At 38.9% G+C, this 17,715-nt stretch overlaps 3 protein-coding genes across 7 annotated transcripts in view; 1 reads left to right on the top strand and 2 right to left on the bottom strand.

The window, feature by feature from the left end:
* Window positions 1-3,853, top strand: part of LOC121266783 (regulation of nuclear pre-mRNA domain-containing protein 1B-like) — a 47,548-nt gene extending 43,695 nt beyond the window's left edge. For all 5 annotated transcript variants that reach the window (XM_041170603.1, XM_041170601.1, XM_041170604.1 and 2 more), the window contains one exon: window positions 2,252-3,853. In XM_041170603.1, the coding sequence (XP_041026537.1) occupies window positions 2,252-3,139 (888 nt within the window). In that variant the 3' untranslated portion in view covers window positions 3,140-3,853. The remainder of the gene's footprint in view (window positions 1-2,251) is intronic.
* Window positions 3,854-4,981: 1,128 nt separating this feature from the next.
* Window positions 4,982-8,870, bottom strand: LOC121266788. Its single transcript, XM_041170610.1, has 2 exons — window positions 8,326-8,870; window positions 4,982-5,605 (listed from the first exon to the last, which is right to left on the bottom strand). Exons 1-2 carry the CDS (start codon window positions 8,602-8,604, stop codon window positions 5,408-5,410), a joined length of 477 nt encoding a protein of 158 aa, XP_041026544.1. The 5' UTR covers window positions 8,605-8,870; the 3' UTR covers window positions 4,982-5,407.
* Window positions 8,871-13,518: 4,648 nt separating this feature from the next.
* Window positions 13,519-14,652, bottom strand: LOC121267953 (kelch-like protein 8). The gene has a single exon (XM_041172049.1). The coding sequence runs from the start codon at window positions 14,650-14,652 to the stop codon at window positions 13,519-13,521; it is 1,134 nt and encodes a 377-aa protein (XP_041027983.1).
* Window positions 14,653-17,715: the final 3,063 nt, after the last annotated feature.

Below are 17,715 nucleotides of genomic sequence, written 5' to 3' on the forward strand. Positions count from 1 at the left end.
TCCTCAATCTCCTTTTCTGTTTGTTTTAATTATGGATGTTTTGAGTAGAATGTTGAAGGCAACGGTGAATGGATCTATCTTATTTGTCTTTTTAGTGGGTGGTACATCATTTGGGGGCGTCAATGTATCTCATCTTCTCTTCACTGACGATACTTTAATTTTTGGGGTTGTATGGTTTCTTCTTTGCCTTTGAAGTACCTCGATCTTCCATTGGGGGCCCCTCATAAATCCAAGTCAATATGAGATGGTGTTATCGAAAAAATTGATAATAGATTAGCTTGTTGGAAAAGGATGTCTCTCTCCAAAGGGGTAGAATCACTCTTATTAAGAGTTACATTATCCAACTTCCCTACATACCTTCTTTCTTTATTGCCGATTCCTCTTGGTGTGGCTAATAGAATGGAAAAAGATCTTCCATGATTTTTTGTGGGGTGGACTTGGAGATGAGAAAAAGTCTCATTTGTAAATGGGACAAGATTTGTTCCCCGCTATCTTGTGGTGGTTTGGGGATAAGAAAGCTGAGTATTTTGAATAAGGCCTTACTTGGGAAATGACTTTGGCGGTACCATCAAGAAAGTGATGCTTTATGGAAGACCGTGGTTGATGCTAAATTTGGGAGCACTTGGGGTAGCTGGATATCTAATGAAGTGTGTGGTTCGTATGGTGTGGATGTTTGGAAATTTATTAGGAAGGGCCAGTCGGATTTCTTTTGTAATTTCAGATTTATTGTGGGTTGAGGCACTAGGGTCAGATTTTGGTTTGATGTCTGGTGCAGTGAGGTTGCTCTTAAGGAGGCTTTTACTTCTCTTTTCAGAATAGCATTGTATAAGGAAGCTTCAGTTGCTGATCATATGGACACTTCAAATGGTCTGCTGCAGTGGAATGTGCCATTTATAAGAGCAGTTCAAGATTGGGAAGTGGGAGATATTTCAGCTATACGCATTGACTTTGGAGCATGATGTATAGGACAAATTGTTGTGGATTCATCCCGAGAACAAGAACTTCTTAGCAAGATCCTTTTATAATGCTTTGACTTCTCAATCTTCTACTGTTTTCCCTTGGTATTTGGAAATGCAAAGTGCCTCTAAAAGTTGCTTTTTTTGGTTGGTTGGCCTCTCATGGAAAACTTCTGACCATAGACAAGCTGAAGAAGCACGGTATTTTCATAATGGATTAGTGCTTTATGTGCAAAAAGAGTGGAGAATCAACAGACCATCTTCTTCTCCATTGTGACGTGGTGAAGGCTCTTTTGGATGATATTTTTGTAAGGCTGGACATTGCGTAGGTGATGACTAAGAGGGTGGTGGATCTCTTAGCTTATTGGAGTGGAGTACGGGGAAATCATCAAGTAGCGGAGGTTTGGAATATGGTGCCTGTGAACGAGAGGAATGAACACAATGCTTTGAGAAAAGAGAGAGTTCTTTGTTGGGGGGGAGGGGGGGGTATTAGAGCTTTCTTTTATCAATCTTTGTTACTTTGGGCCAATTAGAGGGGTATTCACTTCACTCCAGTAAATATTGTATGCTTCTTTCTTTGTTAGTAGGCTGTAATTAGGTATATTTCTCTTATATACTACCTGTGTACTTGGGCTTTGCCTAATTATAAGGATTAATAAATTTTTTTACTCGTCAAAGAAATTTTTCTCCAATGAGTTGTTTATGGAAGAATATTTTGGGTATTTTCCCCAATATGCACATGTACACACTTGTACAAGCATGCACGTGCACATATATACACATAATCTACTTGGTAAATACTACCACAAATATGCATATAGGTCTCATGGGCATGGACAATATTTACTGGAGTGAAGTGATAGGTCTACAAAGAGAATTACAAAAAAGTACAGTATAAACTAACGTTGCTTGATATGGTAAGTCACATTTATTTTACAATAAAAAAAAGCTTTACAATCGAACTTGTAACATCTAGCCACGCCAATTTGTAAGGAAGTATATCTGTTAATTCTTTTTATGGATCAAACATTTTCCTTTACTGGAGCCTCAGACTTGTGATCAGGATTATGACACGGTTGATCTTTTTCATGGTAATCTAATGTGTTCCAGCATAAAAATTTGTTATGCAGCTTGCTTGCGTGCAGCATTTACATGTATCTGCTATGTTCAGCATTTACTCGGACATCCTAGATTTATTTTCAGTATTTGTTCTATGTTCTTACTAAATATGTTGTGATTTTTATATTCAGTAGCTACAATGCTGGTATGAAGACTGGATTTTTATGGCCGTGTAGGTTGCTCAGGATCAGATTGGGCGAGCAAGCAATATTAGGAACAGGCTGACATCACCCACTGTTCCTGGCCCCGCAGCCACTACCATGAACCCTAAAACAGAGGGAACAAGGGTTGCAGAACAGAATCTGCCTTCAGTTCAATCGACCAGTACCCTGCCTCAGCTTCCTCTTTTGCAACCTGTGGTTTCTTTTGCTCCTCTTAGAACTACTGAAGAAGAGAACAAGAAAGCAGCAGCTGCTGCTGTTGCTGCTAAGCTTGCTGCCTCTACATCCTCTGCACAGATGCTTACCTCTATTCTTTCATCCCTCGTTGCAGAAGAAGCTGCCTCCAAGAATGGTATCATAAATTCAACTGCATTTAGTTCAGCACTAACCGTGTTCCCTCCAGAAAAACGGCCCAAACTTGAGAAACCAATGCCTGCTCCTGACGTTAGCAGTTCTGATGTCAGCAGCACAACCTATTTTACCCCTCTACAACAGCAACCAATGACCAACGTGGCACCTGCACCATCAAGTAGCTTGCAACCCACTTCACAAGCCAACCAGATGCAAGGTCCCTTTGCTGCTCTACCACCACCACCTCCTCCTCCACCCCCACCTTTATCTCCTGCAACTACAGCAGTGAGTCAATATGTCCAATCTGCTGGTTTGGTTGTGATGCCTTATGGGTATGGAGCAAATACCCTACCCCCTCCACCTCCTCTTCCTCCACATGTTGCGATGAATTTGGCAAGGCCTGCCACCCAGCCTCCAGGACAGGGACAGCCTCAGCCTCAGCAATCACAACAACAGCAACAGCCAGCCACTGGAGGATTTTACCGGCCAGCAGGTATCGGATTCTATGGGCAAAGTCATCAACCAACACCACCACCAGTACCTCGGCAGTGAGTTTCCCTTGAATCATTGAGCCACAGATATTCTGTGGGGCATTGAGTGCCTGGGTTATGGGCAAAGACATCAGTGTCAAAACCTTGCTTGTAAGTTCCTCTTGAAATCACGGAGGCTGGATGGCCACTGAAGAGGCATTGTGTTGTTTATGTATATTATTAGAAAGTTAGTGATGTCTTCTAGACTTTATCCTGCATGCAACTCTCCTTTAGATTTCACACCTTCCCAACCCAATAATTGAAAAGGATCCTTTGATGCCCGCAAACCAGGCGAGATGGTGCTTCAATTATAGTCCTCTAGTATCTTGCTGCTGTACGGACTGGCATCGAATCTTAGGAACAACAAAGAACCTGATCGGTCTCACTAACGTGTGCAATGCTTCCGACAATTGCATGTACCTTGCACTCTATGTGAGGGTAAACCCCGCCCAGCTGCCTCCACAGCCGCTACTTAACTGACTAAACAATCCCTGTCAACCATTTCAGTTATCAGCTTTCTTTGGATGCAGCCTCTGGAAAACTATCACGTAAAACTTCATCTGTGTTTATCAGACGCTACCTTTTCAGTTTGACTGTTCAAAAGTAACAAGATTAAATAGGTAAGCTATTGTAATTATAATGCTATAATTTCTAGTGCAACTGTTCTCAGCTAGTGTCTTCTTGTAGGATTGTGGTAGCAAGAAGCCAATTAGGCTGTGTCTGGATTTGGTAGTTAGAAATTGTTTCTTATGGATTTGCCATTTAAAGAGGGAAGCGTTATTCGATCTGGGGATTGGTCTATAGAAGAAGCACGTATATCTCTTCAAGAGGTTCGACTTTTTCAGTCCCGATTCCCAAATATTTGAATAGGAATAATGGAAAGTATTTGCGCTCAACCTTGATAATATGGGCCAAAAACTCCTTTTCTGAACATTGAGAGGTACAGCGTGAATGATGGTATGACATATGTAGAACACATTGACTAAAGGGTACGTCTTTCCTCAATTGGGATTTTGGATTTGGATATTTTGAGGTGGCTTTCGACTACTCACACAACAAACGTACTCAAAGATGCCTCGAGAGTGGTCATTTTCTTGTAAACCTAACATGACGATGAAGGTAAACATTATGAAATGTAATCAGCTATTGTGAGTGATCCCTGTTAAAGATACCTTCTGAAGAATGGGTCATTTTCTTTTCTACCATCTAAATGGCATTCATGAATTGAACTGATCATTTTAGTGCCATGACTTCTTGCAAGTATTTAGGCGTTACGTCTTTGTCATTCTTCACCCCATGCTAGAGCAATATAAGGCCACTAAAAGTTCCTGTCTTTTCTTTTTCATTTCAAGAATACCTTACAAAGCTATGGTTAATGTTTAAAGAAAGTGTCTCATTTTATCTCAATTCAACTTTATCAAATTTTAAAATAATAATAATATTTTAATAATATTTTTTTTAACTTTTATCTTTCCTCTAAAACCATTTCATCTCTGAAGCAAAGTCAGCCCTAATCGTCCAAGGTGCATTTATGTTGCCTACTCCAAATACATACTTGAGAATAAAAGCTTTGATCTGTTGAGGATCCAAAGACCATGAATGCCTCGGTAGGACATTCTTCATTGTCAAGTCCAACAGGCCTTGCGTACTTTTTTTCATTCCTCTAATTAATAACTACTTTTCTTGTGAAGTTGCAGTTAGCTTCTTGAAGTCTGCAATACCCACATCAATAATAATCTCAAAGTTTAGGGAAAACAGCACTAGGGCCCCGTCTAGAGCAGCAATGCCCGTTGTAGGTGGCCAAGCAAATACTTGACAGTGAATTCTAAAGAGTTGTTTAAAACAAATCCAGAACACAAGTAGATCAATCCAAGGATTCGAAACTACTTAAAATAATGTAGTGGTAACTGCAATAATGACTTTCCTTGTTCAGTAATTGTCTTGACATAGATATGCAACAAATTGCTTACTCTCCTAACGAATCTCCATACTCAACAAGAAGTGATATTTCCTCATTTACAATCTGATGGGAAAGGCAATATATCTCTTAAGAATCCAATCATATTTGAATACCTAAACATTAAAAAGATAAAAACGCAATGCAAGTTCCACTTGGATGGTGACTCGCACGCCAAAGCCAGCCTGCCCAGTAAATGCTATATACAATCTGATGGGAAAGGAAATGGGGGCAACCTTGAATTCTGTCTGACATGCCAGCTTCGGTGGCTAGGGAGATAACTCTTGCTTAGCTCAATGGAGATTTGAGTTTAAAATAGTAAGCATGCGTTTTTCATGTCTCGTTTTCTCCCAGTGAGCTTGAGCTTGTGCTCAAGTTGGAGTTTGAGTTGAGATTAGGCAATGAAATATGTTGATGGTTAGGCCATAAACAACGTTCAGGGGGACATGGCATGGGAGCTGGGTGTGCAATGAAGGTAGGAATATCATCTCCAGGCATCAGAACCGATACTCCACTTGTGTATACAGTCATCTGCAGAATTGAGGAGCGGCAAATTGTTAGAAATATATGGGAAAGTGGAGTTTAGAAATGGCATAATAGACCAAAATATGTGAAACCAAAAGCAATGTGCCAGAACAGCTATAATCACAAACCCAACCACCCAGGTCGGATGGGGTGAATTGTAGGTCAGCCAAAATGACACCAAGAGTAAATAAGACAGGAAATAGGCGTCAACCCGAGCATATCTTACCATACCACTAGCATTACACAAATTTGGACGGAAAATCTACAATGGCAGTATTATGTTTTATGATGTGCACTTATATTTTTTGAAACCAAACATAAGAAGACATCAGTATTTTTTTAAATGAGATAAGAAGATATCAGTATTCAAAGAGGATTCATATGAATGATGCAATTGCAGGCAGGCATGCAACCTAGATATATGGTTAGACATGGCCAATGGCAAATTCCGATAATAATCCACAAAATTCTCATGGAATAGAAACTGATGAATCCATTGAAAGGTATAACCAGACCCAAGTAAGCTTCAAAGAAACATTATCAAGAGGATGGAACTACCGCTGGATCAAATCCCACTGCTTTCTAATTTGCTACAATTAATACATTGTTTCTTCCAAATTAAGCTGATAGGTGGAGGCACACTTGGGGGGGCTCAATAGTCCCCATCATTAGCAGCAATCAAAGTTGCGACCCAATGAAAATGAATCATTTAGAGTCATTTAGCAGTCTGATTTACTTGGAACATAAATTTCAAAACATAAACAGAGCGAAAATAAGAACCAAACAACATTAGACATTTAGCAATCTTACTCTTTTATTTATTTGGACTTAAGATAAGGTAGCAGGCAGCAACATTTTTCCCAACTGGCATGCATGAGCTCCTGCAATTGTTTCTAGTTTTATGAGTTGAGTTCTATAGTGCCATCAGGCATCACTAGCTTCTTCAAATGACCTCAACTTAGAGACCTTGGCTGTTCTTGTAGTCACCATCTCTCTAGCGAGGATAAGAAGTGACCAACAGTGATTTATACTTTTGAAATTTGACAAAATTGGTTTTCCCAACTGACAATCCTTAAAATTTGGAATACGCTGTCAGTCCCTTAACTTTGGTCCTTTTTCTAGTTCTATGATGTAAACTTACCATGGTGATCTTCAGCTCTATGTACTCAATAAACAGACCACTAATTCACCACATAACCCATTTCAAGTTAGTCTGGGTAATTTCTAAAACACTGGAATTGTCCTTTATGGTTGATAGGCTAGACCTGTACTTCTGTTCCCAAAGTTGAGAATGCCTCTTTCGTAGGCTATCACATGTATAAAAGGTAATCCACTACTTGAACAAATAACATGGATGAGTCTGTGGGCCTTGTCGGTTCCTTGGAAGGTATATAATATATACACACATATAGTATAAGGTATACCGACAATGGGTTGCACATGAGAGACTCCTAATAGGATTCTGCAAGTTAAATGCAATTATAGCAAACATAATATCTTTATGTATTGTTTTCTTTGCTTAATGGATCTAGCTGGATAACAAGTTGACATCGAAAGATGGGAATAAGAAAGCACTAAACTAAGACTTGCCTACAAAAAAAAAAAAAACAAAAGGTTGACTACCAGCCTCAGACTCAGGGACTGACCATGCGGGTGTCATAAATATTGGTAGTGATGGGGCTCGATGGACGCCATGTTACCTGGTGGGTCATAATTCTAAGTACATTTAGTCTCAAAGACTCTGCCTTGGGACCAACCACCAACCACCAACCACCCAACAGAAAACTACTTGGATGGGCCATTGCCCAACAATCGTAAGTAAAAGACAGCAGAGTTCTTTATAGATGAAAATGGGTAGAGAAAGTAAATGCGGATAAGAGAGAAAATTTAGCATCGGCAAATGGTAAGCAATGGTGTAAATACATAATTTTTCAAATTGGTTTTGGGGACAATTAATTTGGTCTGGGAAAAGAGTTGGCTGAAAAAATAGGAGGAACATCTGCATAGAACCATATGGCAGACAAGAAGCAAAGACATGTTTGGTGACTGATCAGTAAAAGGAAAGGGGAGGGTCCAAATTTATTGGTCAGGGATGATCTTTTCCCACTCACTACAGTGGCCTGAATGATTAGACATTTCCGCAGTAACTGCTAATCTCGTGAATAAGAACAAGACTGAGTGGACCTTATGAAAAAGGAATGGAATGAGGAGCGATAAACCAAATAACGAAAAACAAAAGGGAACACTTGGAGCCGAGAGTATGAGACACAAAACAGACAAAAAGAAAAGCAGAGAAAATTGAACTAATAGAAGCAGATGCTTCATTAATATAGTAATACCCGGGATATGGTTACATTTAGAGGCAAGGTTTTTTAGAGCATGTAACTTCAGTTAAAACTCCAGAACCATCTGACCAGTATAAATTTTAATTTAACGAAGATAACCATAAGGGAACGCAAATAAGGCAGAATGTCTGACGAATAATCATTACTATTTACAGAAAATAAAAATAACCGACCAGGCCATCAATAGTCAAAAGAGGCATTCTCCATTGCCCTGGTTATGCCTAGTGTAGACTGAAGAAGAGAAACTGGCACAAAAAGGGAACTTTCAAGCATCTTTTAGAAAATCAAACGTGACTAAAATAAGTTACCCACTTCCAAACCAAAATGTTAACTTAGAAAGTAACCATTGAATTTGAAGAAAAAAGTGCAGAGGTTGCTTACTTTGGGAGATGGGTGACCGAGCTTGGCATTGAAGCCCGTCTGGGCCTCAAGGTCACGGTGGCTATGGCCACTGGAAGGGGAGAGAGCAGGTGAGGTGGGTCTGAGGAACCTCTCAAAGATGGCCATGACCAGGAACATGGAGATGAGAATGGCAGTAGCAACGAAGCCGAACGACACGGCATTGACCGAGTTGTCAAAGTGCCTCCAGTGCTCCTCTCTCTGCACGTCGTTCAATGGAGCCCCTATTGGTGCCCATGCATACCCGTCTTCTTCCACCATTTTCTTTCTTGTTTTCGTTTTTCTTCTCAGCTTCCAACTCTAACAGAGTTTCGACATGTTTACGTGGTCCTTCTTGATCCTGGGAGTGCAGTTTCAGAGCGAGCGAGAGGTGAAGAGAGAGGTTTGGACTGTTGTGAGAGTTGTGGCAGTACTTAAAGGCTTTAACACACTATTACCAAAGCGTTGGTTGTTGGAGTACTAAAAATTTGTAATTTCGGCCTGCGGAAAGAGGAGCCGATGGCTGAGAGAGAGAGTGGGAGAGGCATGTGGGCCTCGGACTTCGGGGTTTGGAATTTGGATAGCTCTTTATGTGGGGAAAAGGTTTTTTTTTTTTTTTTTTTTTTTTTTTTTTCCCAACAGAGAGGAGTGATAACGGCTGGATATTTGCTCTCAACATTTTTTTTTTCTCTCTTTGTGGGATAAGATTAAGATAAATATTTTAATCGAGATTATATAAAAATAAATATATATTTTTTTTATATATAACACATCAAATTATAAAATTATATTTTTTGTAAAATATTTTTAATAAATTATACGAAATCACGTCATTTTATGAGTTTAATTTTATATAATTATTTTATTTTATACAATTTTTAGTGGTACAAATTTCATATATTTTTTTGAAAAATAATTATTATTCAAAAAATAATTTTTTTATATAAATTTTAAATTTATCTACTTTATTAAAAAAGAATGTACAGAACTGCTTATTGAAAGCTTACATACTTATTGAAAATATAGGAAGCATTGGTGTCTTCTGCTTTGGCAATTGGCAGTATATATATATCCTGGTACAAAAAGGTATAATTTAAAAGGAAAGGTGAAAAGAGAAAAGCTTATGATAACATGAAAACGTTGGTAGAGATAAAGGGTAAAAAAAATACAATAATGTTGCTTAACCTAGTTCACATAGTACTGTAGCTTTACATTGTAGTTTGTACCATGCTGAGCAAGATAAGAAGCTTTAAACTGTACATGTTTACTAAAAATTTAGAAAGATATGTTTAGAAATCAAAAGTATACAAAGTGTTAAGAGTTTTTCTTTTCCTTTTCCGACTACATTTTATATGAGAAGATTTTCCGACTACATTTTATATGAGAAGAGGGCCACAAAGCTTCCATTAGAATTTTTGTTGAATATTATTGGCTTCATGTGTTCAAATCAGAATTCGACTAACTTTAAACAACTTTTCAATTTTTAAAGATAATTTAACCAATGTTCGACCAACATTAATGTACCAGACATGAGTATGCATTGGTAAACATATATATACACACAAATATATGAGCTATTAGCCACACATGCAAGCATCCAAACAGTCAAAGGTGTCCGAGGAACATCTTTTCCGTTTATCTTCTCCTTTTGTTTTCCTCAAAACGGACCATCAAATAATTAACTTTGAAGGTTCTCCCACAGAGAAACACCAGCAATTTGCCTGGGCCATGCCAGCTTCCCATTGCTTGCTTTTCTTTGTTTGTGGTTGCCCTCAAGGGGTCCCAACTTCCAACCCGGCCATTTTTGCTTGCCCCAAGCTTTGGACTTGGGTGCTCGCTTCTCTTCTCTGCAAAATTATCAAACTGTCCGACTCGTTTTGTGTTGAAGTGATCGGCAATGCTCAGTCAATACTCTGTTGCCTTATTGCAGAAGGTCATGTCCTTTCTGAAGTTATAGGTTGGAAGTTGGTCTGAGAGCTTTGTGCTAAGGTCCAAAACTCCAGAAAATGCGCAGTTACTACGGTAGCAGACAAAGGGCTGCAGATTACATGGGAGTTGAAAATGGCAACACAGGTTGTGGCCCCAAGACCAGTGGAGACCTGACTGGGTCTAAGGAGAATACCATAATTACGTGTCGTCCGACAAAGCAATTGGTGATCCCTCGTGGCGCTCACATTATATATGGGTGATGTTGGCTGTCTTTTAAGAGCTCGTTTGATTATGCAGAAGGAAACGAGAGATATAAGTTACGAATTATAAAATATTATTTTTATTTTAAAATTTAAAAAATTTAAATTATTTATTATATTTTATATAAAAATTTAAAAAAATTATAATAATGGTAAAATATTTCGTATACTACATGTTAGACATGTTTAATTAGATACACGCAAGAGGGCTATGCTTGAACATTGTTTTTATGTACCACGTATTTTTTTTTTTTTTTTGAAAGAGGATATACACGTATTGGTCCATAGATTCAGATTTCAGACTCTCATGAAGTTGTTTTTTTTACACTTTCTATAGGAAAACATGATTTATACATCATTTAGGATTAAAAACACACGTAAACACTACATAAATGGGCAGGGAATCTTTGATTCGTTCAACATTGACAATCTGACTAACTGGGAGCAAAGATGGATTGACAACTTACGGCGAAAGTACTGTTGAGAGGGCATCCCGAAGCAGTGAGCTCAGACCCCCTTACCTTCAAAGTTGGAAACCCTATTCCTCTGAGTATAACTCTCTCGCACATGCATCATGTCGAGGTATGTGCCATTGTCCTCGTCGACCCTTTGGATTTCAGGCCTCAAGGACCCCACCTGTTTCCTTTTTGTCCACGTATTAATCCAATCTCATTCTCTCGCCACGTGGCATGGCTGGCACGGATCTGGCACTGGGGAGGAAAAGCATTTAAAAAAAAAAAAAAAAAAAGAGGCCAAGATCAGACCCTCAATTCTGATAACATGATGCAACACCGACATATCAGCCCTCTCATTGTCGGCCTTTCCAGGCCATAACCAACATGTTAGAAGACCCAAATCCTCGAAATTGTCCCCCACTTCGACGGCCAGGATTTTTCTTCACGGGATACGAAATCTCGGCCCTTGGTATGGGTGCCTATAGTCAAAGTCAAACGGATGAAACGTCGCATTCAGATATATGGTTGGTACGGGGGATATAGGGAATCTCGCGCGTGCGTGGGTACAATCGCACGTGTGGTTACGTGTCCAGGTGTAGAAATTGTCAAGCCAAGCTCTCTCTCTCTCTGTCTTTCTCTCTCTTGTGTGAATTAGTTTTGAGGTGACAGCGAATAGAATAGATGTAAAAGAGTGTTATGGGTATGTCAGAAATGGGTCAGGAGTCAAGGGTGCAGGGAGTGTGCATGGGATGCGATGTGTGGCGTAGTCGTGGGAGCCTGAGCTCATGGCTCACGTGAATGATGGATGTTTTAGCAGCTGCATGCACTTTCTCTTCTTTTAATGGTGGTAAAAGCTTGACATACTTGACCACTTGAGAGCTTCTTCGGCCGGCCTTGAATGGTGGCTAACCTAACCTTTTGAGGCTAACCTTATAGAAGCTAGCTAGCTCTTACCACCCACCAATACTAGCTACTTTAGTGACCCAAATCATTTTGCGGGGTGGGTGCACTGCATGGGGTGAATGGGTCCTCCTTCTCTTCAATCAGGGCCCACCTAGACATCAACCCAGGTTGGGTTATTGCATGCCCCCGATCTCAAGCTTCCTGAAGAAGGTCCTGCGCCAGCCCATTTTAGGGTTTTATTTCTTTTGGTAAACATTTTAGGGTTTATTAAGGCAAGTGACAGCTTAAACTTATGATAATCAACTTAAAACTTCCTGTTTCAGTTAGTTATGTATATACTTCTTGCATTTAGCTTTTGTCAAGGGACAGAAGCTTAATTTCGAAAGAGTTATAGGGGAGCATATGGGACATGGAAAGGGCCCAATAGGGGGAATTAGCAGAGTAAGAGGAGCAATGACCTGTTGGAGACCAAGTTATAATCATGATTTGGGACACTAAAGTTGTAGCAATTAAGAAAGGCAAATTGTATGTGTTTGAAAGATAGACGAGTGGGACAGACTAAGAATTAACCAGTAGTTTTCTTTGGTGAAGATTAATGACATGTTAAAAGGAGACCAATTAACGAAAGTATATAATTATATGATTTGAGAGGTTACAAAATATAGTTTTGGCCTATTGTATTTTTATTAATCCTCAGTTTTGTAATCAGGATGTTTTAGTCATTTTGATGCCTGAGTTTGGTTTTTCTTTATTAATATGCATCCCCTAGACGTCTTGCTGTAATCACGGTTTTCTTCTGTTACAAGTGAGAGCTATCAATAAAATTAGGGTACCGTACTCTTCTAAAAAAAAATGGAGAGGGGTCACTAAGTAGTATTTTCTAATTTCAGACAAAATCATCAAAATGCCTCAAAGAGAGATCCTAGCTAGCTAGTGGCTTTTACTTTTTGGGTAATATGATTTGGTTCTGCACTAGAGACCTTATATTATAAAACTGATCTCTTTATTTATAGAGTTAAGGGTAGATCAGCTCTTCCCTAGATCATTTGAATTATCAACTAGACTAGTGGTCAATGATAATATATATATAAATATATATATATATATATATATATATTATAGTGTTAAATGTGCACGTAAATATGCAGTACATGTAGCTGGCTCTTTTTTTTTTCTTTTTTTTTTTTTTTTTTTAAGCAAGTTGCATAATATTGATAAAGGCAGAGTACATAAAGTTTTGGCACTAATAGTATTATTTATTTGGAGCAGAGTAAATTGCATTTTGTACTGGTGGTCACAGGTTGAGCATTTATCCGACCAACCAAGACGCCTACATTACAAACCTGCAACTGATTTAATAAGCTGAAACGTTACAGACATTATAGTGCTTATACAAAATAACTTATTTAGCCAGCCACTACCATGCATGTTGTTCTAGGTGGCTGCTGCTACATATAAATTAGAAAAATAATGTTAAGCTCACAAAAAGATTTCATAAAAATAATATTCATAAACTAATGTGGCTGGATGTAATACGTTAGATTTATAAAAAAAATTGTAATCTAACGCACTACGTCAAGCCAAATTGTTATGTAAATTTTACGTTTATGAAATATTTTTGTTAACCAAGCATTTCTCATAAATTAAGTTTACTGGACTTCAACGACACAACAATGGCTGAAAAGTTCTTTCAAGCCCACCTCTTCCATTGGGTCAAGGCTCCTCCAAGCGTTGCTAGTTGCTGACGTGTCAAACACGTGGACCCTTGACATTGTTCTTGATAATTCCCCAGCCATCCGGTGGCCAGTGAAGAAATATATACGGGTTCCTATCGGTGCCATTGTGAGGTAAAGCCTTTGATTTGGCCGCCAATTTTCATCATTGTTGGATGCAGAACTTAAGGAATTAAGGGCTCCTTGTGACCCATCAACTTCGTTCCATATGTTAACCTCCCCATCATAGACCTCAATGTGACCTTTCCATGCATTTAGGCAATCTCCACAGCTAAATAGCTTCGCATCCACCGTGACAATTTGATTAGGTGGGACATCTAGTTGCCACATTCCCTGTATGAGGTCCCACTTCCTCGCTTGCGTGTCGTACACCTCGGCCGAACTGCGCAACACCATGTTGAGCCTCGAATCCGAGTCCTCTTCCTCAGCAAATCCTCCAACCACGTAGAATTTACTTTGCCATGTCACCCCCACACACATGTACCTCAAAGTATTCATATTAGGCAACGGGGTCCACATGTCGAGTCTAGGATTGTACACCTCAGCCGACGGAAGACCCCTTGCAGTAGCTAAAGTGGATTTCCCACCCGCCACATAGATTTTGTTATCATGAACGGAGCATGCAAAATCATAACGTGGTGTGCCTAATGGTGCACATCGGGACCATTGTTCGGACCTAACATTGTAACACAAAACCAAGGGTAGGACATCAACATCCACTTCTACAAAGTCATGATCCGAATCATCCTGATCTGGGCCATGAGATCTTTCTCTGTGGCACAGCCTCCCGCCAATTATGTAAATGGAGTCACCTAGAGAGACCATTGCAAAACCCTTCAAGAAATGGTTGTCAACTAGGCCAGGGATAGAGCTAGCGCGAGTCCATCTGTTACTAAAGCGATTGTAAAATTCAATCGAATTAGATCTGTATGTATTTGGGCATTGCTCAGTTGGGGAAAACACGGCATAAACTTTAAAGTTGGAGGCAGAGCTTTCTGGTGATGGTGGTAGATCAATAACTGGTCGTGGAGGGGAAGGGAGGGAACCCATTGGAGTGGTGATCAGGGAGCTGACTCAGCTGAGGTATATAGAACTAGCGGCCCTAGTGTTTTTTGCCAAGTGTCAAACAATCCGGAACTGAAACAGAAAGAGATAAGGGTCTTATAGACAGGTTCATTGGAGAAAACAAGGGGGGTGCTGGTTGTGAGCATCGATCACGAATAAGATGGAGATGAAATCTACATATATATATATTTTACCTAGAAATAACTGATGAATGGAGGGATCATGTCCCTTTCATTCATGTCATCCATTTTTATTGCAATATGGTTTTTCGAAATGATCGATGACCAACCGATGGATAGTTAAACGACATTACTTGGAGGGAAATTCTGATGGCTTAATAATATATTACATATAGTTTAATCTCCCAAGCTTGTTCTTTTATGTATCAGTCCAGTCCACATTGTTATCACCATGGAGGTGGCCCGGCATTAAAATAAACAAATCACATAAATGGGTACTTAATTTAGGAGGAAATTTGGATTAAGATGCAAGTTTCTTGCTGTTTTTATTGCTTTCGAGTTCAGTTGACGGTAATATTCTTCTCTTTTTAATCTTTTATGTATGAGAAAATTCTAATTTTTTTTTAAAGAAAACTATTATCATTCATTCATTAATTAAGAAATTTATATCTATAATCGAATACTATAATGTCCCAATATCAAACAACACATCATAAATTAAACATATTAGAATATCCCATCTATTAATTTTGGAAGAAAACTCCAATGCTATGTAGTCTACCCGAGAAACAAATCATAAGATTGAGACAAGTAGTTTTAAAATATAAATTTAGAATAAGTTAGTACAAAAATGTGATATGTTGTCAGGGGGTATACATAGCATATCTTTATTTTTAATGGTTTCACTTTCAAAAGATATGAGAGGGAGAGGGAGAGGGAGGCTGGCTAGGCAAGCTACACTAATAAGCCACTCCCTCTGAAAAAGCAAGGAAAAAGATTTGAGGAGCAAATCCATGTAAGATACTGCTGCAGGAAACATGCGCCAAGGTCTAAAAACCTTTGGATTTCAGCTTTTATTCAGCCAACAAACATTCCGCTCTAGGATTTAGGTCTGCCTATCTAGAAATGTGAAACAATGTTCCTTTTCTAAGGTACCAACTAAATGTATGGGTAAAGGGTGGCTCCTGGGATATCTCTTTATCTGCTTTTCATCACGTAGATTTTGAAACAGTTTAATATATATAATATAAAGCAGTTTTGGGGAACAAACAGCAACAAAGGCATGTGACAAAAAGAAAGTCAAACCACCAGACCTGATCAGGATTTTATGTTTGCATATCAAAGATGATGATAAATGTGCATTTCAAGGCAGAACTAGCAATATTTTGAGAAATGTTATATATTATATTCTCATTTCATTTGAAAGGTGACACATATTTATTATTATTAGATCAATGATAATAAATATGTCACATCTTACACAATAGGATGAAAGTGAAATTATAGAGTAGTGTATAGAATTTTACTTTTTAAGTACTTTAACACTAGGGGTGTACAAACCGAGTAAATTGGCCAGAAACATATCAAACTGGCTGTCGGAGCACTGAACAGGCCGAAATTGGCAAAGAACTGGTCGGCCGACGATGGAAAATAAGCAGAACCGATCTCGGCCGATTCGGTCTCAGTTCTACCCAATGAAACATCACTGAATCGGCCAATCGGTTCTACCCTTTTTTATTTTATTTTATACCTATATAAAAACGACGTCGTTTCACTTAAATGAGTGAAACAACGTCGTTTTGGACCCCCTCAATTGAAAAAAAAAAATAAAGCAAACGGCGTCGTTTGGTTAAGACCAAATGACGTCGTTTCTGGACTAGGTTAGGATCCCCCTTCTCCCTCTCATTCTCTGATGCGCCGCTCTCTCCCTCTCTCTCTCTCTCTCTCTCTCTCTCATGCCACCGATCCATTGCCGGTTTCATTGGGTTCCTATTCTTCTTCTGTTGTCGTCCCTCTCTCCTTCCATCCATTTGCATAGTTTCATCCATTTGCATCATTTCAAGTTCTCATCTCGGATTCATTTAAGGTTTGTTGATGGGGACCAGGATTCTTTTAATTTTTTTAGAGAGGGTATCGATCCATTTTGTTGATTTTGTTGTAAATCAATCTTGTGATATTTGTTGTAAGATTTTCTAGAGAGGGAACCGATCCATGTTCTAGTTTTTTGTTATGGCTCGGTTCTGTGATAGTGTGATATTTCATATTTGTTGTGAATCTTGTAACTTTGTGAATCTGTGATAATGACGTTCGAGTGTTTGTAAGTTTGTTTATGCCACCAACAACGCCGACAAACCTACTGGAAGAAGACCAAGATTAACATATTTTCAGCTTGTAGGTGTGGTTTCAGTTTTGGATCAAAACCGCACAGACACCTTTGATTTTCATCCCTATTTAACACTAGTGATGAGTTGCCCTAATGTTTGATAAACCTATTTCCATCTTCATCTATACTGCATGGTACTCCTCCTGAACGTGGACTGTTTGTGACATCATGAAGGGGCTTTGCAATTGGTGCGTAGCCCACAAGTACGTAGTTTTCGTGACAAAACAATGGAAAGAAGTTAGAAACAAGAGTGAAAATAGACAGAGAAGGCATATGTGAAAGTTCCAAATGGAGAAAGACAGAATTCTACGGATTAATAATGTTTCAGATAAACCGTACAAGGAAATGAGCAAGCACCATCGAGAAGGAAATAAGAAAACTAAACTTAATTAATCTGAATAGAATTCTACGGATTAATGTTTCAGATAAACCGTACAAGGAAATGAGCAAGCACCATCGTGGAGGAAATAAGAAAACTAAATTAATCTGAATAGAAAAAATAATTCTATTCGCCTGACATAAGTGCAGTGAATGTTCAGAGTGGCAACATCTAGCAACAGTTTGGGCTTAGCCAGCCAAGACCTAGTTGTTGTAACCCAGCCGAAAGAGGGAACCAATGCCAAGTGGCAAAAACCTGAACAATGAAAAAACATCTAAGGCTAAGGAAGCCCAAATCCAAACAAAGGTTAAAAAAAAGTTGCATAA

Source organism: Juglans microcarpa x Juglans regia, chromosome 5S (assembly GCF_004785595.1).
Source record: "Juglans microcarpa x Juglans regia isolate MS1-56 chromosome 5S, Jm3101_v1.0, whole genome shotgun sequence".
In the NCBI taxonomy this organism is placed as follows: domain Eukaryota; kingdom Viridiplantae; phylum Streptophyta; class Magnoliopsida; order Fagales; family Juglandaceae; genus Juglans; species Juglans microcarpa x Juglans regia.